This window comes from Acanthochromis polyacanthus, chromosome 18 (assembly GCF_021347895.1).
Source record: "Acanthochromis polyacanthus isolate Apoly-LR-REF ecotype Palm Island chromosome 18, KAUST_Apoly_ChrSc, whole genome shotgun sequence".
Taxonomy (NCBI): Eukaryota; Metazoa; Chordata; class Actinopteri; family Pomacentridae; genus Acanthochromis; species Acanthochromis polyacanthus.
The window spans coordinates 1,851,269-1,876,861 of NC_067130.1; the positions used below are offsets into that span (position 1 = coordinate 1,851,269).

The 25,593-nt window shown below is 41.2% G+C and overlaps 1 protein-coding gene across 1 annotated transcript in view; it reads right to left on the reverse strand.

The window, feature by feature from the left end:
- Window positions 1–1,127: 1,127 nt before the first annotated feature.
- LOC110950181 (ephrin type-A receptor 5) overlaps window positions 1,128–25,593 on the reverse strand; it is a 73,779-nt gene continuing 49,313 nt past the window's right edge. The window contains exons 10-19 of the mRNA XM_051938337.1: window positions 22,005–22,072; window positions 20,931–21,056; window positions 20,078–20,263; window positions 18,975–19,036; window positions 13,833–13,900; window positions 13,602–13,743; window positions 12,213–12,362; window positions 8,990–9,183; window positions 7,088–7,252; window positions 1,128–6,527 (exon numbers count right to left, since the gene is read on the reverse strand). Coding sequence (XP_051794297.1) covers window positions 6,416–6,527; window positions 7,088–7,252; window positions 8,990–9,183; window positions 12,213–12,362; window positions 13,602–13,743; window positions 13,833–13,900; window positions 18,975–19,036; window positions 20,078–20,263; window positions 20,931–21,056; window positions 22,005–22,072 — 1,273 coding nt within the window. The 3' untranslated portion in view covers window positions 1,128–6,415. The remainder of the gene's footprint in view (window positions 6,528–7,087; window positions 7,253–8,989; window positions 9,184–12,212; window positions 12,363–13,601; window positions 13,744–13,832; window positions 13,901–18,974; window positions 19,037–20,077; window positions 20,264–20,930; window positions 21,057–22,004; window positions 22,073–25,593) is intronic.

The following is a 25,593-nucleotide window of genomic DNA, read 5'->3' on the forward strand; positions in this document are numbered from 1 at the left end:
TTCTGGGTAACATACAGTACTTCCACTCTTCCCCAGTGCATGTCTTTCTCATTGAGGACTCTCCAGGGTTTAACACACTCTGACGTAAAGCTCCCATATTGGGGTCCTGTTGAGCAAATTCAACAAAGTCTTCCATGTTCCCACGTCTGATTTTTTTCAAATGTTCAGCTTAAAATACTGCAAAGATGCTTCACTTCACCATGACTGTATAACAACAAGAAGCATGTGGTTTCCTCCCAGCCAATCAGCAAAGATCACTCTGTGTTACATCACACTACATCGTGGCATCTGACCAATCAGCAGATCAAACTTTCTCTTTTCTCCAAAGCTGGAAAAATACAGACTTGCAGCTCGGTCCTCTTCCATATTTGTGGTCGAAACGTCCAAACTAACCACGGGTAGTTCATGAAACTCACACATATTATGGCTGAGTAGTTGTGCTAAGTGATGATATATATACATTTCCTGGATTTTGGATTTTTACCACTAACATTCAATGAACCATACAGTACATGGTAACGTCACTGACTGAATTTCAAAACAAAAATCAAAAATTTTGAAAAATGTCAAAAAGTCAAAAAGTATTATGTCCTCCAACAACACTCTAGGGTTGAAATTTTTAATTTTAAAGTATTTCAACGGCTGTGGAAACAAATGATCTGCGCCTGAGAGGGCAGAAGTAAACGTCTTCATATTTTATAGTTTACGACGAACACAACTCGCTAACATGCTAATGTTTCTTGCGTATCTTGTCAAGCAAAGCACTGCTGCAGATGGTGTGAATGTTGTTGGTTTTGAAGCTACTTAGTCATTAAACAAATAAAAAATTTGACCTTCTGATGGAATGTCAAAGTCAGTAAGATGTAAGGAACACAATGGAAGCCCATCTAATAGTTGCTGAGATGTTTCTGTCTGAACTGAAGACTAACAAACATTAGCATCTCTCGAGCTATACCACTAGAATGGTTAAAAATGGCTTTATCATGTACAGACAACCTGTTTATTCAATAGAAAGAACATAAGAACATAGAATTTTACTGTTAGGTCTAAGCAATCACTGATCCCCCCCCCCCCCATCTGAGTGTTGTGTCAGTTTGGTTATCAGACAATAAAATCTGCATCAAGAATCAATTTTTTTTTCTCCAAGTTTTATTGCAAAAATATAGAATTTGGAAACACACTACAAAAACATCAACACAAACAGAATACATGACAGTCTCAAAGACAAACCAATAGCACATCAATAGCTAAGTATTTTTACTGTGCTTTCAATGAATCACAAAACAGTTATTCAGTTGTTCAAAACCTTATGCGTGACTTACTGCTAATGTTTAACGTCTTCGACCTGGGGAAATCCGAATAACCGCATACCTGTTTTAGAAGTTAACACTGAGTGAAAAGCTGCACATTTTTTTCCCTAGGACCAGATGTGTGATAACCCATGAATGTACCTATTTTCCACTTCCTGAGAAGTTAACTATACAGTTGTGAAGTGGGTGGGTGGGGGGGGCATCGCTAAGAGAAGTGTCTGTCCCACTGCAAATTTGCATTTTTTATTTTCAACAAAAAAGTCTCAGTGTTACTCAACAAACACTTGAGAGTCAGAGAACTCTTCAATGTGCTTCAACCACAGTAGCTTTTATCAAACACTTTCCCCTCACAATGCCATCCATCATATGGCATAAATTCTACAATACCTACAGGCTTCATTAGCTGGTGCTATGATGAAGATGCCTGCAACCAGAAGTGAGTTGTACATTTGTCTAGGACTTTATTTGCACAGTTGCTCCTTGTCTGAGCTGATGAACTGAAAGAAATTTCACTCCATCAAAGAACTGGAAATGCTGGTAGTAAATGGACAATGTTAGGACTTTTACTACCAAAACTCTTGCCCCCGATACAACCCCACCCACTTCTTTATTTATGAGGTTTTCAAAGACGCCCAAACCTGTATTTTCAGAATGTGCACGTCTTAAATCCATTCAGATGTTAGTGCAACCTTTAATTGTTGTTATATCCCCATACATCCGAGTATACAAATGTGATTTTTGCTAATAATATCAGGTATTGCTTTTGTACATTTGCTAGAATTCAGTCAAACCTGCTCTCTAGCGGTTTATGCAGTGCTTTTATTATGGAACCAATTCCATCAAACCCGAGTGTGCATGAATACAAGAACCTCTTATGGAAATTTCCATGTATATTGATGTGTATAGATTAGATTACCTCCTCTGAAACTCCCTTCCAAACAACAAATGGTGTTGATTCAGATGTTACACCAAATGCAACTTAATTTGACACCACACATTTGGCTCATGCACAAACACTGTATGTCTGATGGAGCTCCAGCTGACCTTTCCTCCTGTTGAATAAGACTCCAGATAACATCATGTCGTTGCAAAAGTGCTGAGAAGAAATCATTTGAGTTAATGTTATGTTAATGTTGTTGCACAGCTAACACCTATCAGCCACGGCGACAAATCAATACCTGTTTTCACACCTTTGTACTTAACAGTGGTAACGCTAAAATGCCACAAACACTCCGTCTGGCTGAAGTCTGTTGACATCATGGGCTAGTGCTACTGACCTCTTGTTAAATAAAAAAGTTACATCATTCACTCGCCGTCCGTCCTAAAAGATGCCTGTCGAACCTTGTGCATACGTTCTGAAGGTGTATCATTGTGCCATACACAAGAAAAACAGTGCTCTACATCAATGATGCTCATCTAACTTTTGATTCTTTTTAAAATATCACCAATGCTTTGTGCTTAATAGTCAAATTCTACATCATGGGAAGCATTGAGAATATGAAGTGACATAATCAGCATCTGGGAACACAGTAATTATCCAGTAAATAGATCAGAAAAGTCAGTCACCTAGAGACATTTTAGTCAAAGAAAAGGGCAACAGATTTCTCATAAAGTGCAAATTAAATTAGTTCCAACATACACATTGTCCGACATTCGTCTTAGTGCCTGCAGACATCGTTGGCAGGAAGGAAACATACAGAAAGTTGGAGGGCATGGTTGGGGCATTTTAGCAGGGGAGGAAATAACGGTGCTCAAAACATGAGAGGCACTTGTAAGGGTGTAGTAGTCACCAATTGTTCATGCCCCAGACATTGGTTTGCAAAATTAAGCTGAAAAAGTGTGGTTGTAAAAAGCCAATAAGGATCAGAAACACTGTGAAACTTCATCAAATGTTCGGCGTATTCGTGACCGAGGAAACCTCAATTGGAAAGTTGCTGGGTGGTAAAATCAAAGCACCCAACGCGACTTCTTTCTCTGTACATGCCTTATATTATGCATCATATTACTGATGCATCCCCCTGCTATTTTAAATATCTGCATAGCCACAATAGTCTACATATGCATTTTATTTTACTGCCAAAGAGCTGGTTGCATTTTTGAAGATAAAAATGCTTTATTAAAAAAATACCCTGTGGATTGAAAAAAAAGTGCAAAACCACAGATCTAAAGTTGCTAAATGGCTACTTTCTGAAATAATTAAAACTACTATATAGAATATTAATGTACAAGCCAGAGCCACGACTCCAACGTGATAAAAGTAGACTAAAGAGGCTGTGCAGACATTTATCTTTCACTCTGGCAGAACATTTCCACTCTTAGAAACTCATACCCATGTACAATATCAACCGTGATCAATCCCCACTTACATTATTTCATGAAACCAATCAGGAACGGCTGACAGCAGGCGGAAAACCTTAAATACCACGAGTGACATTTCTACCACCTTTCATTTTCTGAACTCCAAGGAGGGTCTGAGTGTTAAAGAGTGAAACATGTTCTTTAAAATAGTGAAATAACCTCTTTAGAACCTTACATTCTTCTTGTGTGCTTTTCTGCTCTCTTCATACAGTCAGGTGATACCACCTCTTTAAAAAAAAAAAACTACCTTTACAATCTCATTTCCACTTTACGCCCCAGCACTAGAAGTACACGAACCAAGAAAAATACCAGCATGTCATCTGCAAAGAGGATTAGATATAGTGTGAGAACCTTCTGCTCATGTGAACACAGCGGTGCATTGGGTCAAGTTTCAGCAATAAAGCACTGAGTAGCGACGTATAACATACCGAGGAGAAGTAAAGCAAGGGCTTGATCATTGACATCATTTAAAACACACCAGAAGTCCAGACATCAGTCCCTGTGCAAACTTCTCACATACTTCTAGAGACAATTCCTCGCCGTCTCTTTAGGGCCATTAAAAATATTCCTAGGTCTTGCACCAAAAGTTTAAAATGAAACACAATCACCAACAACATAAGATGAATATTTGCTCTTCCTGCATACCCGTTGTGGGACCTTTCTGTGGGGACAGATGTGCTGGTTGCCCCCACCTGACAGTGGCCCAGGTCCAAGTAGCAGAAAAACGCAGATTTAGAATATTCGTCACTATTTACTAATGTGTACTACTCTGAGATGCTTGATCAATACCAATTTGTCCACATGATGGCAGACAGAAGAACAATGCTCCCTGCTTTAAATATATAATACATTATATACATGACAGACATGTAGGCAGAGCTGCTCAGTAGTCCAAGAAAGAGTATCATGACAAAACACAAACCGTCCACAGAATTTTTGCTATTTTTTTCCCCCAAACAATTATAAATAAATAAATGATTATCAAGTTGTATATTGCCTCCTTGTTTTCAGCAGTCCTGTCAGATTGAGGTTTTTAGTGGTGTGGCAGACATGCGTGTGAGAGAGACGCTGCGGCGTGGCGAAGCTGAACAGACTGCTGAGGGTTTTTCTGCAGGTACCTGAAGGTTGTTGGTTCTAAGTGAAGGCTCGATGACGATCCGAGTGCACTCCTGACTGAAGGCTGCGTTGGAATCCTTGCAGAGGGTTCCATTAGAATCTGAGTGAAGGTTCCGTAAGAATACCGGTAAACAGTCCCGTTATAATCCGGGGGATCCGTTCCATGAGAGTCTGAGTGGCAGTTCCATTAATAAACGAGCAAAACGTCCCATCAGGCTCGACTGAACATTGTGTGAATTTCCCCAAAATGGAATTGATTGTTCCAGTTGAATCCCACTGGAGGCGTGACATTTTCACTGGAAAATGCGCTTTTAATTCCAATGTCCGATGCAGAACACACATGGACGTTCATCAGAATGTGGGTGAAACATGTATGGAGGTTCCAGTAAACAGATCTACTAGACTGTGAAGTGAAGCAGGTGATCTGAATGTGTGATGCTGGTCGCTACAACCTGCACAAAGCTTCTCTGCAATCCGAGTGCGTGAAGTGTCCCGTTAATAAAGTGATTTTCAATTAGAATCTGCATAGTTTTGGAGTTGAGTGATTTCTGTAGGAAACCATAAAGATGTTAGTGGAGATTCTTACAGATTTTCAGAGCAGACCTGATAGAAAGCCAGCTGAATCTGTTGTACAATCTGTGGCTTCATTCAGAGGCTGGTTTTAAAGACCAGAATGGTTCTGTATTCACATTCTATCAGTGCTATACATTCAGCCAGAAGGACAGCCTTAGGGAGCATCCTAATGCCTAAAGCTCTGGATCTTGACACCGTTTTTTTTTGTTTTTGCTTTTCTTTTGTAGGTTCAATGAGACCCCATTGTAAATTTCAGCATCTTTAAACAATGAAGGATGTATTCTGACTACTGTCCTGCATTGCTTTGGAAGATAGTAAAGCAAATGAACGTGAATCTGAATCTTATGTGACCTGGATTGTAGCTGCAGATTTGTGGCATGAAGACCTGCCAGAGACAGGAAAGCACATGGACATGGCAAAGGCTGACAGTAATGATTGCTCTTGGTCCATTATGCGTTTACCCTGCCTGAGAATGGTGTTCTACTCAACGACTCCTGATGGAACTGTACTTGTAGAGAACAAGCCTGTTCAGGTCCGCTGGGCTCAGTTCACCTGAGGCAGGTTGGAAAAAAGTTCAGTCAAAGAAGTGATGGTTGCCTCTCAGGGCCAGATCTGTGGTTCTCTGTTTCATGTTTTTGATCTGGCAGGATCCAAACAGTGCAAAGAATGTAAGAATCTCCCCCCCCCCCCCAAAAAAAAAAAATGCACACAACTGGAATAGTTGGAATGAAAAGCATCACTTAAAGTTCAGGTTTTCCGCTCACCGTCGACACCATCCTTCCTCGTGGCACCACTCAGTCCAGTTCAGTTTGGTTTCAGCGCTGCAATGTCAAATATCCCCTTTGACACCACAAGCAAACTCCACACACAAGAACCACCGAAATGCAGATCCTCCAGTTTAGATCCATAGAACACTGGGTTTCCTTGTCCGCAGAAAGTGCTAAGCCGCTCTAGGTCCAACCGAGTCTTTTGATTACATACTAGGTCCATATATTGTGTGTGTGCATGTGTGGATGTGTGTCTGTGTGTGTGTGTGTGTGTGTGCCTGTACATATGCATCAGATGTTTACAGTAGAGTTAGTGTTGTTCATATGGACTCTCATCTCCTGAATACTAGTGATAATTTTTTTCTGATGTCCAGCCAAGTTCACTCCTACTCTTCGCAAATCCCTGAAAAACAGACAACAGGCCGCTATTTTTAAGGCATTCTGCCAACAAACAAGGAAATGTGTAATGAAAGTGATTAAAAGAACAAAATGAGATTGCTTTCTTATTTACTTAGCTAACGAACTTTTCAGTGCCAGTTTTGCGCTGATGTTAAGAGCAGTTTTCTTGCAAATATAATCTCGTCAAAGGGTTCAGCTCTTACATATAGCCTGACTGAAGCAATTAAAAAGCTGTTACAACACTGTTATGGTAGCTTCTGGACGTTCCCGGAGCTATGCATAAATGTCATACCAATTTTCTGTTGCTATATCTGTCTTTATAGAAGCTCACAGTACGGCAGCTTTACGGAGCGCTTTCACAGGGTTGTAATAGATCCTGCATTCTCATTTTCCTTTGACCTTCACAACACTTAACTGCTTCTTTTACTAAAATACTGCGATACTGGACTGCAGCGGAAGCAGAAATCTGAGACGCAAATATCTGAAAATCATACGAATGGAACCTAGCAGTGGGAACAGATCTCTAGCACTCATGTATGTTTGCATGTGCATACGTGGCCTTACTCTGACGTCATCTGAGCCACTGTTTCCAGTGAAGAGTAACCTCCCTCCATGAAGAGTTCAGTGTAGCGGCCCATCTTGATGGAGTCGAGCCACTCTCCTACGGTCTGGTTCCGAGTGCGGCCGTCCCCTTCTACGCTGGCGTGCTCCACTAACAGGTTGGAGACCCTGAGATGCAGTAAAAGACGGATTATTCTCTGAAAAACTGCCACCGACTGTTGGGATGTAGTTAAAGCAGATTATCATAAATGTTTAGGCGTTTTAGAGCCCACAGCTGAACTCAGCAGTCCTGACAGCCACCACTGAGACTTCCTCATGCTAGTTATGCACCATCACGCCAAGCTGAAAACGATGTCCTCTCCACACTCGTTGGCATTCAGCTCACTCCTCGCGCTAACAAATAGAGCTCTCCCTGCTATCAAACAGAAATGCTCATGCTAGTTAGCAATATTCTCCACACTACAGCTAGAACAAGAGTGTGGTGTGGCTTCCCTTTAATCTACACGACTGTCATACGCCACTGCAGGGCTGTTAGATACGCTGCTGATTTATTAGGTATTTTCCTCTTAATGCCTGTCTCAGCAGGAAACAGAGCAGTCAACAAAAGATCAAACATTATCTCATTGTTTCCAAAGAAGTGTTTGAAGAAATATTTGCTTCACAGCCCTTATAGCCATTCCATACTGAAATACAGATAAACAGAAACAACATAAAAACCACTGACAGGTAAAAGTCAGTCAACTAGATTCTGGACTAGACCGTCATGCAGAGATGGAAGATGGTTTAACCTGCAGTTTCTGATTTGTAAAACTGTTATTTCACTGTCTATTTTGCCACATTAAACCAGGTTCAGATCAAAACCCAGTGAGCTTAAGTGGGTCAAATCTTAAATAGTTTGTTGAACAAACAATAAAAACTCTATAAAACATCGTGTTTGATATGGAAAACCATTATTTTCTCTGTTCAAATGTAAAAACATGGAGATTTTGGTGCGTGTTTTTGCATCTGGACCACTTTAGACCAGGTCCAAGTCTGATCCATGAAAGCCCCATCCAGCAGCCCGGTGGACCCAAAGGATCCACTGCTGACATCCCAGGACCCCCACAGAGGTCCCAAGGATATGGAACAACGATCAGAGCTGCTTTGGCAGCAGGTGGTTTTAATGTTGTGCCTGAAGGGTGCACACTAATGCAATAAATATACATGAATATATTCCTTATTTCTAACCACACTGAGCCACTTTCCTTTATTTCTCTCCCTTCTTTGCTCTCACACAGCAGCCAGACATGACATCCATCCTTATTCTAATTCTGCAGCTACACAAGACTCCAATAAAGAGTGTTTACATTTCATCTGGATGATGATGATCCTATTAGCTTGGAGTGCTGGGTTTAATTCTCTTAAGAATGAATGGCTAAATTAATGCACAGCGGTCTCAAGCTTCTAAAGTTCTCACAGAGACTAAATACAAGTGGAACCGGTTGATCTGAAGGCAACGTGAGCTGTTCTGGAGAAAATAAAAACAGCGTCACATGTGGCAAAGTTTCACTCAGAGCTAGTTTGTAGCTTTATGCCGTCTTATTTTGAAAACTGGATCGACACATTAATTAATTTGTCATTTTTTGTGAAACCTGCCACTCCTGTCAGTATTGTTGACTGATGTGAGAGATATGATGAAGGCGGCTTAATTAAATTTCTGCTGCTCTTGTTGCATCTCATAATTAGGCAATTTTGGGTGTTACACTGTCTGAATGTTTTGGAACCAAATCATGGATGCAGTTCTAAAGTTTTAACTTCACAAAATCTCAAACTTAAGTCACTCAGATCCTGTAAATCACAGTAACTGTTGGTTCCTGAATGCCTGGGTTTACTGAAACGCGCCGACGCTGCAGCGTGACGTCCTACCTGTGAGAAGAGTTGACCAGCTTTTTTAATGAGCTGGGGTTGCGAATGAGTTTGTCCAGTAGACAAACAATCTCATCAAACTTGGGCCGGTTGCTGCGTTCTCGCTGCCAGCAGTCCATCATTAGGTGGTACAGGGCCTCGGGGCAGTCCATGGGACCTGGCAACCGATAGCTCTCCTCCACGGCTTTTATTACCTGCAGGCAGATTGAGAGACGGAGGAGGACAGGCAGAGGTTAGCTTCTGAAAAAGACATGTGATGGTGCAACACCTCAGGACGGTCCAAATGATCCGCTGATGGGTGAGCTTATCGAAATTACACATTGAGAAAAAGGACGGGGAGGGAAACAGTCAATTTATACCAGCAGTACAAAGGCACAGCTTTAACTTTGCTGTCTACTAGCAGGATGAAACAAGAACACACACACGCTTAAACAATGCATGCAACAGATTACAAAGACCTGCCACAAAAGCTGCAACACAATACATAAAAGCAGAGCACTAAACCCCCGGCTATCATCATAAAATCCAGACATCAATCACTAATATTAGATTATCCTCACCCTACTACACCTGGCCTTTGAAGAGAAGCTCAAACCCTCCGTACTTTATGTCTGCAGCCGACAGAAGCAGCTAATCAGGCTAAAAAAGCTCAACTGTCCCTTCTTCTCAGGCTGTAAAACCATCTCCTGTTTGATCTAAATATGGTCATATTACATGTAATTATACTGAAATTAGCCATGCAGCTACGGAATCTTGATTAATGTTTAAAAGCACAGTGATCATTTAATTAGAGTTGACCCAGTTTGAGGTAAAATGACTGCAACACTCCCACACCTGATCCTGAAATAAAAACCGACTGCATGGGCTTAGTGTGGAGGATATATAGGGGACAGAACACAGTTCGACACTTCAACACTTTAACTTTTCCTCAGCAGGTCTCTGACACACTTCAGCGAGGCTAAATCATTTCCAAATGAAGTTCTCTAGAGCAAGATCTGCAATCCTGATACTCGCTCCAGGGATGCACCTGCTCTCTGTTTGACCCTCCACTCAAAACATCCATGAAAAGGAGAAAAAAAAATCCCCCTGCAAGGATCAACAGACTCCCATAACATAAAAGTGTTATTTGTTTATTTCATAAGCTGCACAGCGCACTTAATCATTTCCTCAAGTAACAAGATGCAGCGCCGAATCACAGAAATGTTTTTAGGGGGGGAATTGAGTTGGATGAATAATAAATAAAGCCCAGCTCCCTCCGTTAGACCCTGCAGTGGAAGCAGGATGGAGTTCTCAGCCTAGTTCTGCCAGTGTAAGACACTGCAGGGAATTGATTTGTTGAGTTCATGACAGCCTTTACTTGTGTCAAATTCACACAAAAGGCAGACATGATAGCACTCCAATACACGTGCACGCGTGAGGGCGCACGCATGCATACGCACGCTGGCGCTAAAGCATGAGAGAGAACCACGGCATCAAATGATCAGTGCGTGCTGAGAGGGTGAAGAAGTGCACAAAGCTGACTGGCAGGGAGGAAAGATCAGAGAGACCGAGGTGGGAGAAAGAAAGAGAGGGCGGACGAGAGGAAAAAGAACAAATACAAGACAGAGATTGCAGTTTTTTAGAGACACACATGCACAAAAAAAAGAGAGGGAGACAAGAGAGAGGAGTGAGAAGGGAAAAGGGGAGAGAACTGGGAAACAGAAGGAGAGAGCTTAGAGAGAGAGAGCGAGTGTGAGAGGCTGCACTTTCTTGTGCAGATCAGAGAAAATCCAGCATAACGCTTTCAATTAAACATCAAACGTCTTCTCCTCTGCACTCCTCTCATCCTCCTCCTCCTCTCCTCTCCTCTCTCGCTCTAGACGTGGAGACAGACAGCCTAATAACCAAAAGGAGGGAGGAGTCTGGAGCAGGGGATGGAGAGGTCAGTGGAGGGCTGAGCCTGCATATGCTGCCTCTGTGAGTGGGTGGGTGGGAGGGAGGGTGGCCAGTGGGTGCATGTGTGGTGTCTGAATCAAATGTTACACTTATATTGCATTTGCACAATCATGCTAATGTCACTGGCATCACTCAGAAGCTGCAGTGGAATTTTCTGGCACCTGTTTTCGACTCGTGTCATTTTAAATCAAATTTTAGAGTAATTTTAGTCAACAAAATCTAAAAACATACAGCTATCTGTGGTTTTAATTTTCATATGCATTTGAGGTCATGGCTGTTAACTGTGTGTACGGTTACTATGGTTACAGGTGCTGTTCTGGTGTATGGCAAATTAATGGAAACACCTCAGTACCCGTGTAGCTACGCTTCTTTCATGATCTGCTGGATGACATCACCTTACTGAATGTAAGGAGTTTCCAAATTAGCAGGGTCAGTCTATAACTGAGGGACTTCTGAAGTCCATGGGATATATCTGCATACATTTTTATTTAAAGTAAAAACCTAACGTTTATGTTCATTATGATCATGTCTTTACAAATTCTATAATTATATATTATGGAAACAATCACTTAGTAATAAAAAAATGATTGGATATCACTAAAATATCAACTAAATAACCGTCTGAATTCAACACCAACCACATTCTAATGAGCTAAACAATAATAAAATGAGCTGAATCACAAATAGTTTGGATTGTGTTCTTTTCATTAAGTTGAGATGATCATGACAGATATTTATTTTATTTGGCAATAGATCAAATTTTATATGGAAAATAGAAAATTAAACCCCTTTCCACTAAGTTCCCCGTTACAAAAACACCCCTCCAGGAAGTGTGCTAATTCCAGATCACATGACCTGCTCATTTTGTTCATTTTATGGTCATTTTCAGTCCTTTTTGTGGGCATTTCAGATCTTTTTCTGGTCATTTTGTGCACTTTTGTGGCCCTTTTTTAGTCTGTGATCAAGTGTTTTTGTGGTCATGTTGCAATTTTTTTGTTATTTTGTGTGTCTCTCATCATTTTGTGTCTTCATATGATCATTTTCTGTCTCACCGAGTCATTTTGTGTTTTTCTGTGGTCATTTTGTGTCATTTTTTGTCATTGTGTTCGTTATTGTGGTCATGTTCAGACCACAACAACGGTACTGGTAATTATTAAGTTTTAGCTTTGGGTTAGGGTTCCATCATAGTTAAAACACTGAAAGAATTAAAAAAAAAAAAGTATATCAACTTGGTATTTCAATGAGTATTACAAGCTTTCATTTCCTTTCGTACATCTCTTGAACTTACGTCCTGATTGGACATCTCCCAGTAGGGCCTCTCTCCGTATGACATCACCTCCCACATGACGATCCCGTAGCTCCACACGTCGCTGGCTGAGGTGAACTTCCTGTACGCGATCGCCTCCGGAGCCGTCCAGCGAATCGGAATCTTCCCTCCCTGTGATTAAAAAAAATAATGAGGCAATATTTACTGGATCATCCGAACACGTCTGTGGATATAAAAGAAACCAGACTCAGAAGAAGTAATTTCAGCCTTCTGTCTGTTCTGCTGCTTTTGCATAAATAACTGTGATATGTTTACAGTCCCACGCTGGTACAGATGACGTGCTGCTGGATAAATACAGCTGGAGACACTCAGAAATGGGATATTTTGTTATATATGAAGAGAGAAAACCAAGAACAGACCTTAATTGAGACACTTCTGCCGCATGTGGTCGAACCCACACATAAGACTAATGAATCCCAATTTAGGAGCATTCATGCTACCGAGTTTCACTTTCTTGTTCATCCCTGTCCTAACTGTCGGGGGGCCTGAGATCCACGCGCTCATTTTCTCTCATCAGCTTTCATTGCGAAGAAAAATGAAAAAAAAAAAAAAAAAAAAAAAAAAAAAGTTCACAGGAAGACTGCTGAGTTCCACAGGAAAATGTGTTTTCAGTTGATGAGTAATGAAATTAGCTTGATGTGGTATTGATGAACACAGCAGCAGGATATCTCAGGGTCTGATTATTTGAAGGGTGTGAATTATGTTATCCTCACTGCTGTCACAGAAGGAGAGTCAGGCGGTGATAAAGAAAGAAAGAAACAGAGAGAGAGAGAGAGAGAGAGCAGAGCATGCAAAGAGAGGTGAGTGACAGCATATCTGGCACTAAGGCAGCAAGCCTCGGTGCTAATTGAGTGTTGCGGAGAGCGAGCTGAGGACTAATTGGCCGTCCTCCTGCAGGAAGCAGCCGGTCTCTGGCTGACAGGACGCCACTCAGCCCGGGATGCACGGCTCAATTTAAAGCCTGCTGCTGTCGCGCCGCTCTGAAAATATGCATGTGAGTTTTTGTGTTGAGTTTTCCACTTAATCCAAAGTTTGATACGGCACAGCCACACTCACATACACACTGGATGAAACAGAAATGGAGACAACACTGTGGCCTTTTTCTCTCTCACACCAGTGCTAATTAAACGGTCAAATCAGCAGAAAATTGATTAAATAATACAATTTTCTCGCTCCAGCTTTTAAAAATGTAGATTTTATGCTTTTTCTGTGTTTTTTTGTCATGGTAATTGAATATCTTTGAGTCATAGTCAGCCAAACAAATACTTTTAAGATGCAATGTAACAAGCCTTTTAGATTTCACTCATTTAAATGATGATTCATTATGAGCTGAATCCTGTGCAGGTTTACCCGTGTTGTATACGCAGCCTCCGGATCGTCTTCCAAAACTCTTGACAGACCAAAATCGGACACTTTACACACGAGGTTGCTGTTGACGAGGATATTACGAGCTGCTAGATCGCGGTGGACGTAGCCCATGTCAGAGAGGTATCTGCATTTATTAACAGAAAGGAGAGAAATAAAAATTAATGACTTATTCACTCATACAATACGATACTTGTGTGTTGGGATTGTGTTTACCTCATGCCAGAAGCGATGCCACGCAGCATCCCAACCAGCTGGATGACTGTAAACTGACCATCATTTTTCTATAGAAGAGAAGAGACAAAAAGGAAAACGCATTCTTAGTGATCATTGGCCTGATAGCTTTAGTTAAACTACTGAATATAGCGGAAGAAAAGAATGATATAAGAGGACAAAAGTTTAAAGGATGCAGTTTTTTGTTCTGCAGAATAGTCTCTGCACTGCCTCAGACTGTAACTTTATATAATGTATGCACCACTTATGTAATAATAATAATTATTCAGAGAATTGCAGCGGAACAATCTGGTTAAGTTCACAGTGTTTGTTCTGCACACTTACAGATGCATAATGAAAAGGCACAAGACATATGTAACATCTGCCCTGAAAAACAGTCTGGAAAAGGTTCCCCTGCAGCACGAAAGAGTCACAGACATTGATCACCACAAAGCTAATGAAGCTATAGCGTGTCAACAAAGTCGATAACAAAGGTAAGTCTGCATGCCTTCTTTAGTTTAATAAGCACGTGAACACAGCACACTCTCAAAAGACTTAATTTCAGCATAAATATGCCCTTAAACAGAATCAGAACCTCTGAGAAGCCCTAAGATTAGATAACAAGACCACATAAAAACTAATTAATATGAAAAAATAGTAGATTTAGCCATTTATTTATTTATAGAGAAAAATGATGCAATATGTGTGAACCCGTGTTTTCAGTATCTGTCATTTTAATAACTAGAAGAAGAATTTTTGTACGAGCTTCCACTCCGGGATGCTGCTGGTTTTCCTCAGATCTTTCCACAACATTTCACATGGATTAAGGTCAAGCCTTTGACTTGTCCATTCTGAAACATTAACGGTATTCTTGAGCCATTCTTCGGTAGAACGGTTTCGTGCTCTGGATGGTTGTCTTGCTGTATGACCCACTTTCCCTTGAGATTCGCTTCACAGACAGATGTTTGGACATTTTTCTTTTGGCATTTGCGGGTACGAGTCAGAATTCATCGTTACATCTATAGAAAAGCCATCCAGGCCCAGACGTAGCAAAATAAGGTCCAAACAATGATACTACCACCACCATGCTTCACAAAGAGGTAAGGTAAGGCTGGAATGCTGATTTTTCCTGCCTCAAAGTATAATGCTTTCCATTTCAGCTGAATAATCTTGGTCTTACTGTAAATAAAACAGTTTTCCATAATCACCTTGCTTGTCGACGTGGTTTCTAACTAAATTCAGGCGGGTAGAAATGTTCTTTTTGGAGAAAAGTGGCCTTCCTCTTACAACCCTGCCATGCACACGATCATTTTCTGTTTCTCCTAATGGTAGACCCCTGAACATGAACATCAGATGGTTTTTAACTACTTAGAGGTTCCCCTTGGTTCCTTTGTGACAACACAAACTATTACACACAATATTTGTTAGACAACAGCTTCTGGATAGAGTCTGGTCTTAACAATAGTCTTTAATGTGCTCCGTTTGTACTCAATCTCTGACTGTACATTGGTGTTGTCCAAACACTTAGGACATGGTTTTGTAACCTTTTCCAGCCTGATGAGCATCATTTTCTGAGCTCCATCTCTGTTGTCCGAGCCGTGATACACTTCCACAAACATGGAGTGAAGATCAGACTTTTATGGAGCCCTTTTCTTTAAATAATAGACCCTCACCTACACCTCAGGTTGTTCCTCCAGCTTTGGAGTCAGACCAAGATTAAGGATTCCTCTCATACTGCCCCGAGCTCAGCGCTGCCCTGCTGCCCTGAATCACACCATGTTTTCTGAAATCTGTCTCCGGTTCAGACAAAGGTCTCCTCTAAGTCAGTCACTTTTCTCATTCCTCTCCAACAGCTCTGACTTAAACTTTCAGTTCTAATCTGTATACAAAGATAGAAATAACGTGGTCTTTACAAATCCAAGAAAAACAATGAGTGGTAAAGAACCTTTATTTTGCCAAGGACAAAAGCTTAATTCAAGTTGTTAATTTTTAAACTACCACGATAATATTCAGCGTCAATGCGAGTAGTAGTATTTATGTTGTAGCAAGGTTCAAACAGAGGGAGTGGAGGTTATGATGATGAACACAGCATGCCTAACTTCATTCTGCAGGTCAGAATCTGCATCTTGACACAGACCAGACAGTCTTCTTCTACAGTCTTAACCAAGTTAAGCTGACCTTTAACCAACCTGAAGAGGAACTGACATCCAAAAATATTTTGAATAATTCTGAACATGTCAAGAAAGCAGGGCTGGCCCGAATAGTGGTTTCTGGCCTCCGAATATTCGGGCCCTATTAAAGACGAATATCCGGATATTCGTTCCGCCCCGTAACGTCCGACCGGGAGGGGGGTGGGGGGTTGGCGGCGGCGGTGGAGGCGGGAGACGGCCCGAATAGTCGGATCCGTTCGTCTGGTCTCCCGGGTCCACATTTTGCCCTCGTTTAGTCTTTAGTAAACTGAAGAATTCCCAAACAGCGGAGGTCTTCAGCATCTTGTCTTGTGTTTATGCAACGAAGTGAAGCGTGACGTCAGAGTCGGCAGCAACCCGGCCATTCGGGTGGTGGAAACGAACACGAATGGAGGAGCCGAGACGAGCCGAAGAACACGGCGGGATGAGCCGAAAAGGGCCGAAGGCGCAGGGAAGAGACGAGCTCCGAATATTTTCGTCTGGGGGGAGGAGGGGGTGATCGACATATGTGTATATGTTATAGACATATGTGTATATGTTGATGTGATCACAGGACGAGATGAGCCGAAGGCGGAGGGAAGACAGTAACGCTGCATATTCTTTCTGCCCAGTGACGTCCGACGAATATTCAGATACCAAAATTAATATCCGGATACGAATATTCGGATATTCGGGATATCCGGGTCCAGCCCTACAAGAAAGATGTTGTTATTGAATGGATTTGGCAGAATTGTCTGATATTAATGTTCTGTTGGGTGATAGGGTTCATGTGCACTGTAAAAAAGTAAAGTGTATTTGAGCTAAAGTTGAAGTAAAGTTTGGTTTCAAAAGAGTCTCATTTACTTCTGTGGATTCCATCGACCTGAAATGACACGTTTGTCCCTTTGAACAGATATTCTAACTTCAGAGAAAAGGCAGAAATGAGACTTACTGCTTCTTTAGCATGACGTAGTATGTCCTGTTTTCTTCAAATGGGATAACAGAGTAAAGACAACGTTAAGGCTAATGACAAAATCACGTTTTACATTTTATCTTTGACTAAAGCAAACACTAGCGACAGCAAACTGTTCCTAGAGAGGAATCAGATGATTTAAGTAAATCCAACTTACACCAGTGGCACCAACATTACATGTTAACTTAATCTGGATAAAACTAATTCAACTGCATGTTACCAAATGAAGCACGTTCTCCTTTTTTCAGGGTGTGTGATTAGTCTGTAGTGTGTAAACAGCTTCCAAAAGTTGACTCTTTAATGCAAAGAGAAGATGTTGCTTCAGAACCAGAACTAGCTTCATGCAAGATAAAACAGTAAATTACAGTTTTTCCTGCTATAGAAGACCTTCCAACAAGGATTCCTCAAAGTTTTCTCCCGGTGGCAGCTCTCTGTTGTTAGTTTAGGCTTCAGCTCCTTCCAATCCAAATGTAAACTCTGCAGCCTTCCCCTCATCTGCTCTTCATATTTCCACAGCAGACATGTTGCTACAGCAGAACTCTCCTTTTTTCCCTCACTACCACCACTCCTCTTTCCATCCAGCCACAGCAGAACATCCCACTTACATGTGAAATGAGATGTTAAGCCAGAGATGTGAGTTATGAGCCTCATGGTGCATTGTCCGGAGCTGTGACGGCTAATCCAGGACCCGGTCCGGCCCCTGGTTTTCTCATGGCTGTGTCACTTATACCGGCCTCAGCACATCAGCCATCCATGTAATTACTTCACAGGGTTTTCTGCGCAGCTCCGCCTGCAGGTCCTCGTCTCCTCTGGCTTCCCCTCTGCCATCCAGGTTTGTTCCCCAAAGGCACACAGGACCGTCATGTCAGCGGTTTCCACTGACCACAGCACATCTCCTCCTTCCTTTGTCTGGGTTTTGTCTCACAGCGTCCTCCTTCTGCGCTCCATCAGGATGTCGTGTTCAGGAGTCATCTGTGATATTTCCAGGCTGCACATCTCACAGCATCTCATTCTCCTCCTTTCCTGTTATCTTTTGAAATACACCTAAACCATCTTGCCATTGTTGTGCTGAATAATATGACCTTATTTCTCTCATCTCCACCATTGACCATCCGCTGGAGGAATTTACCCTTTTTCTTTCCTTCCCATGCAGGATTTAGCCTCGTCTGCCACCTGAGCATTGGGCCATTGTTACCGGTGAATAGACTGCTAAGTGCTCTGGAGAGGGATCGCCTAATTCAGAAAATCTGCCAGCCTGCCTCTTCATTACAGCCCGGCTTCGACTCTCAGTGAAGTCAAGTCTGCTCGACATTATTCCAGGCCTGAGTGCTCACATGACTTCCATATTTCCTGGTTAAGTGATCCGTGTCGCATTCAGGGCCAGTGGATGTCAAAAAAAACGTAGAATGTGTAAAAAAAACTGCTCATTTGATTATTCTTTATTTGCTGTTGCTCATTTATTGAGAAATAATACTCAAACAGCCTGAATACACATCTAAGTAACTCTGTTTTCTCATTGCAACACGAGACCTCCATCAATGTTTTGTGAACAATCAACCAATATTTTATACAAATATTCATATCTATCACATATTCATCTCTGGTTAGTTTCTGCCTGAACGTGTCCACCGATGAGCTACTGAACTGGAATAATGACAGCTTTGGAGCAGTCTCCTGTTTCACACTGATCCTCTTTGACTACAGAGCTGTGTCTCTCAAAGATGTTTTTTTTTTCTTTCCAGAAGATTAAATGCTCTTCCACCTCTGTGATAATTGTCCTCTCAATTTGGCATATCAGCAAGTAGAGCATCTCCACCCATGTCTGATCGAGAAATGACTTCGTACCATTTTAATGACGCTAACAATGCCTCTCAGTTGATTTCAGAGAATCAGAGGGGTTGTTTTTACTTTCCTCCTGTTCCTTTACTAACATCCATACAATCCTTCCCTTTCTCAGTTCCATACAGCCTTTCTCTTAGACGTCTTTATCTGTTCAGGTCCTACCTTGAGGAAGGTGTCCAGTGATCCGTTCTCCATGTATTCAGTGATGATCATCACAGGCTTGCCTAAGAAAGCACAAAAACACATGTTCTTACAAAAAAAAACACTGAATTACATGCACGAGAATGAGGAAATCTGCACATGGGGAACTATAAATCTGATAGAAATCATACAGAGGGAGAAAGTAATTTGAGGCTTTCCAGTATAGCTCAATTGTAATGAATTTATAGGACAAGACTAAAATAAAGAAGCTGATGGATATGAGTATTGATTTTAAAGCACGGTCCAATCAGAGAGGTAAAAACCAATAACAGCATGGAACCTATGGCTGTACAGAGGCTATTCAGGTCTCATCTTGTCAGAATAAGTTCTACTTCATTGCTTTCATCACTCTGGATTTTGGTTTGTCAAGATCCAACAACAAAGCACGTTGAAGTTTCTTTTGTCCAAACAGTCCAAATCCAAAGATATTACATTTCCAATGATATGTAACAGAAAAAGGTCCATATTGGAGAAAAGGGAATTATTAAATGGTTGTCATTTTGCTTAAAAAATGCCTTGAATGATTGATAGATTATAATCAATTATTTAACTATTTGCTGCAACTTTGGTCCATATAATCATTCCAAAACTCTTGAGTTAAGATCTATACAATTTTTGATACAAGACTATAAAAAAAAGAAGCCAAACAATTACCGCTAATTAAATCAGAAACTATTATGGAACTTTTTTAGGTGTTTTTCAAACTCAGCTATCTATTGGAAAACCCAATAGAGCAGAGATTTCTAACAAATATGACATTTCCTGACTGTGGCACTTGAAGCGATGACATAAACTGGATGTGTGAGTCAGAAAAAGGTCATTTCTAAAGTAAAACTCCACTGAGCCTGATAAACTACTGGGACCTGACCGATGGAGTACATCTGAGCCTGATGGATGATGGAAAACCCAGACAGAAGTAGAAGAAACCAGAGCAGAGTCGGGAAGCAGAGCATAAACCTGATATGTTGAGATTGATAAATATCTCAGTTATCTGCATGGTGACGTACAGTGAGGCTGGAATAAAACACACAAGGCGGAGGATAAACCGACGTGCTGCGACTCACTCTTGGTGACCACGCCCTCCAGACGGATGATGTTCGGATGGTTAAACTGGCCCATGATTGATGCCTCCCACAGAAAGTCACGTCTCTGCTGCTCTGTGTAACCGACTTTCAAGGTCTTAATGGCAACCTGGATCTCTCTTTTCCCGGGCAGCCTCAGCGGTCCACTGCACACCTCACCAAACTCTCCTGAGGCAAAAAGATAGACCTTAAGTGTGGCCTCAACATTTCAGCCAACCTTGACCTGCGAAAATATTGTCAGATGGTAAATCAAGCCTGACTAGACCCGAATACGAGACATAAACTTTAAACTCGATCATATACAAGTGCTGTTCTGTTAATTAATTGATTGATATAACCCATTATTTAGTCACATTTGCCATATTTTTTCCCTAAAGCCCGTAGAATCTATTTCTTCCATGTGAAGTGGGAGTGTTGGAATGCAGCATTTCACTGCAGCGTAGTTACAGCTCCAGTGAAGCCAACAAATACCACGAATCAGCCTGTTTGTCAGCGGAGCACAAACACCATTTATAGCTGTGTGAACTGCCATTTTCCAGCACACTGTTTGGCTTAATTGTCTGTGTAAAAACATGCGTCTATGTTATGAAAGTGGCAGGTTTATAGACGGTTGAAGAAAATATAATGCATTACAGAGGAGGCAATGAGAAAAATCATTAAATTCTACCCAACATGGCAGAATTATGCTTGGTTAAGTAATGCTTTTCCTTTAGAACGCTGACTGAACAGTTTAAAATGAACAATAGTCTAATCTCTGATTCATTATCGTGGCTAAATCTCCCGCTCAGAACAGGAATGAATGGATTTTTTAAACGTCGTCACCGGTTGGACTCACCAGCACCGATGATCCGTTCGATGGAGATGAAGGAAACGTCGATCTCTTGGGCGAATTCGTGCACCGCCTGGTTGGGATCTTCGTAGGTGAGGGGGTCGATGTAGGTGCGGACTCCTGGGAACTTTACTGAACAGACGCACACATGGCCTCATTACCATTTACATGTCATTTACAACATATTAACATATAGTGAGGCTTGTATCTGGCATACAACATACACATAATAACAATAATAACAGCTTGAATGGTCACATTTTCTGTTCCCACATTTAAAAAGAGCATTTCATCGAGTTTGCTAGCATCAAAATTGGTATTATCAGTTGGGAAAAGTGATGATTGCTCATTAAAAGTTTATTTTTTGCAGACAAAGTTGCAAATAAAGGCGACTCAGGTGCTTCTATAAAACCTGTGAGAACATTCTGCTAATTCTTCCAACTGTAATCAGAACTATTTATAACTTTGCACTGACGTACCTGTCCCTTTAGCTGTCAGTTATGTCCCTGCTATTATCGTGATGTGGCTATAACTGTATCATTTAAGCTCTTACTGACGCTACTTAGAAAGACTAAATACAATGATTCAGACACCTAATTACACCATAATGACGACCGCCTTTCAATCATTAGTAATAAATGCACGCTAATTTTAAATATTTCCTTTCATGGTGTGAATCACAATGACAGTATTCCCACACATACTGGCTCGGAGGTATTTTTTTCTCCTGACTTTTCCGGAGCTGATGTACTCATCATAGTTGTCCGTGATGCCAACAGATGGATAGCGGGGTACAATGCCAGAAAATGTGGACAAATATATTAAGCTGTCACAACCTATAAATCGTCAAAGCTCTGTGTTCTCTCTGCCGCCATGGCGGTGGCCATGTGGCGGGCTTGGAGCTCTGCCATTTCAAAGAATAGCTCCTGGTACAAAACACTGTACTGGTTTGTTCGCACACATGCCTACAGAGATGTACAAACTCACAGAGACGTGACCGCTGTCTGAACCCGCTACTGTACACGTAAACTTTGGATGAACTTGCTCACACACACATGCAGGATGAGTTTCTTAACTTACTGTGACCATTGTGAAAATGCATCTTTTCCTCTTCGGGATCCTGCTTTGCTTTGCTGTAGCCACACCGCCTGAGGAGGAGAGTCCAAAACACATCAGTGTCAACGTGATGCACAACACACACGTTAAAACGCTGACAGAGCCCCGAGTCGTTGCAGAAAAACACACTTATCTCAGTTACATACGCTGATAAAGTGGTAAAGACAGAATCAGACCTTCATGTCCTGTAATAAACTCTGTCAAAAAGGTGAGACGTGAACTTTAACGCGCACACACTCCTAAATCCACACACACACAGAAACCGCCTTTCAGCTGAGAGTAGCAATCATTGTGCATCATTTCTGAAAAACATATTTCCAATTTCTAGTACAAAGGAGCGCAAAATGTTGACCACAAAATATCCAAGACCCAGAGCAAACCCTGGTCAGCAAAGAGCACAATCAAACTCTGATCCAAGTGCAAAATAAGCTTTTTTATTTCCTCAAAGAATCTGCTAACCCACATTTCAAGGGGGTTCAAAAATATTGCTGAAAAGGCAGAAAACTAGCAGCCTCTTAGACGAAGCAAAGGGCTGCAGTTTTCACATAACATCTTTTTTCTAAAAAGCCCTTTTCGACACATGAACTCTGACTTCTGGAACAGGATGGAGACATCTATCACTTTTCAATTAAAGATATTTATCATTTAGCTCAGGATTGCTTTTGTCTGCTCTCGCATCATATCCTCTGAGACTCTGTAACCTTGATGGTTGATGTTTTGTGTGTGTCTCTCTGTGTGCGTTAGTGCTTAAAAAGCTTCCGCCTGCCAATATTTAGACAAATGGCATCAGAGATAATCGCTGATAACCCAGATTAAACAGGAGGATTGATTCTAAACGTGATCCTATATGCAAACACAAACAGCACTAGCAAACACAGACACGGATTCACAAATTACTCTATCTGTGGGGTAAATTGACCGATTTCTGTCGTCTGAATCGAGCTGCTGCAGACGGCGCAGTTTTCCTCATGTTTTAGTTCCTGAAGACAAACAGAACATAACCACACGTCCAAGTCGCTCCCATCACGGCTCTCTGCAGGGCAGCCAGACTGGACCAGAGGGGGTTTGTAGCTGGGTATTTTCATAGAGGGGGCAGTCTATGTGTGTGTTTGCGTGTGTGCATGTGTGTTTTGTACTTCTGCCGGAGGGCGTTTAGTTTGCCGGATCTGTTGAGTCAAGCGGTTTGAGCCCCGCCGGCCCTCCAACTTCATGCATGTGTGTGTTGTTAACCCATGCATGTCAGTGTGCACACATGTGTGCCGGATGTCTACACATGCATGCAGGAGAGTCATGCATGAAGAGGCGGGGGGTGGGGTGGGGGGTGGGGCAGGAGGGCGAAGGGGGCTGTGGTGCCCTAAATCCATCACTGGGAAATTTGCTCCGTCTATCCTCCCCCACGCACAAAAACCCAGAGCGATCCTCATCCCTGAACCAAAATCACCTCTGTGTCTTTCTGATTCACTGTTTCAATCCCTGAACATCAGCAGTCCTCCCACGGTGTGTTTAGAGCTACACATTAAACATCTCTGTGCTTAAATTATTGAACAAGGATGAACTAAATTAATAAAATGATAACCTGCTAGTTAAACAGATGGAGACACAGAAGTAATAAACATGTAGGTACAATAAAAGATGAACAGATTTGCATATTGGAGGATGACTGTTGATAGAAATGCATGAAGGAAGAGATAAGTGGGCAACAAAATACAACATATTCTGAGTAATTTGAGATATTTTCAATAGTAAGAGAGATTCCTGAAAATATTCCCAGCTTGTTGCTAAATTATGGTTTAGATCAGAGGTGTCGAATTCACTTTAGTTCAGGTTCCACATTCAGCCCAGTTTCATCTCCAGTAACCAGTAAAATCAGAGCATAACAATCTATAAATAACCACAACTTCTAATTTCTCCAAAATGGTATGTTTTGAAAATGTTCACATTGAAAGAATTCTCTTTTTCGAAAACATCCGAAACAATCTGACATTTCTTAAGAAAAATAAGTTCCATTTCAGCAACATTCATCCTCAGTTTATCATTTCCACATTACAACTTCCAGATCACAGAGTGTCTACAAAGGAACACAACATTTAGTCAGACATCTGGAACTGAATACTGACTTAGTATTTTACTTTATGGTAAAAATGACCACAGTCAGACAAAAAAAAACCCAAAAACAACAAAAACAAGAAAATATTACAAAAATGAGATGCGAAATGACACAAACAAGGCACAAACTGACAAAAACGACACACAAAATAAGACAAACAGCAAAAAATTAGACAAAAAAGTTACAAAAAAATGCAAAAAACATGACAAAAGAATGACACAAATGAGACCAAAAATGACAAAAGCGAGAAACAACAACAAAAAAAAGTAGACAAACAGAAGCGAGACAAAAAAACCCCCACAAAACACCACAAACGCACAAAACACCGAATAAAGCAAAACCCAAAATGACGAAAATAAGACAAAATACTACAAAAATGAGACAAAATGACAAAAGAACAAAGAGCAATCTAGTATTTTACTTCATGATCCAAACAACTTGTCATGGTCTAGAAATTATTTCAAATTTATAGTTTTACTAATTTACAATCTGCAGTTAATGTCTTCTCTGTAATTTTTACACTTTGATTGGACCCTCTGGAGGACCACTTTTGGACCACGGGCCTCATGTTGGACACCCCTGGTTCAGCTAAAGGACATCGACACACAACCTGCAATTACAGCTAATTCAACAAGTTTTATGTGAAAATATGGCTGAGAATCAGTCCAAGAACCTTTTTACTGACAAGAGTTTTATTACTGCATTTCTTTATATATCTGATTGTGAGAAAAAGATTAGCAGAAAACTAGGTGTACCAATTAAAAGACAAGGTTAAGATAAGAGCCTGGAGGCATGCAAACACAACATGACTGCAGTAAATAACACGCAGCACACAGAGTGGCTAAAATGCTGGACTGAAAGAGCGCAAGGTTGAGTCTCCAGACGTCAGGAAAATCCGCTGACGTGTTCCGTCCCTGCAGTTATAACCTAAAAAGCGAGCCTTAATCCTGACCCGTTACAAAAGTCCAACCCTCAAGCTATGGGTCTAATCCATCCCATAATGCTGCTCAACCAAATATCTGGGACAAAAATGAGATTCGATATTTATAATTTCTCCAAGATGTCAGACAAGGATAAAGGGATGTCCTCTGAGTCAGGAGCATACAGAAATGTGAGTTTTAATAAAAAATAAACAACTTAATTTATTAATTAAAGGGAAATCTTAAATTCTGAGCAATATTTTGCTTCAGAATTTCATCTTCAGGCTGATTTTGTTCTCGTAAAAAGCAGTTTGTTGGTTCAACTCCCAAAACTCTCACTTTTAACCTGAACATGAGTATTCATGCTACAATAAGTTCCAGTAACAGTTTTAGCGCCTATAAAGCAGCACATTTAATAGTTTTGTATCACATCCTGTGTCATAATTAGCACGCTGGCGTTCAGTGACACACTCCCACTTTTCCTTCATGTCATTGCGGCTGGCAGCGTTTAACACGGCTCCCCTCT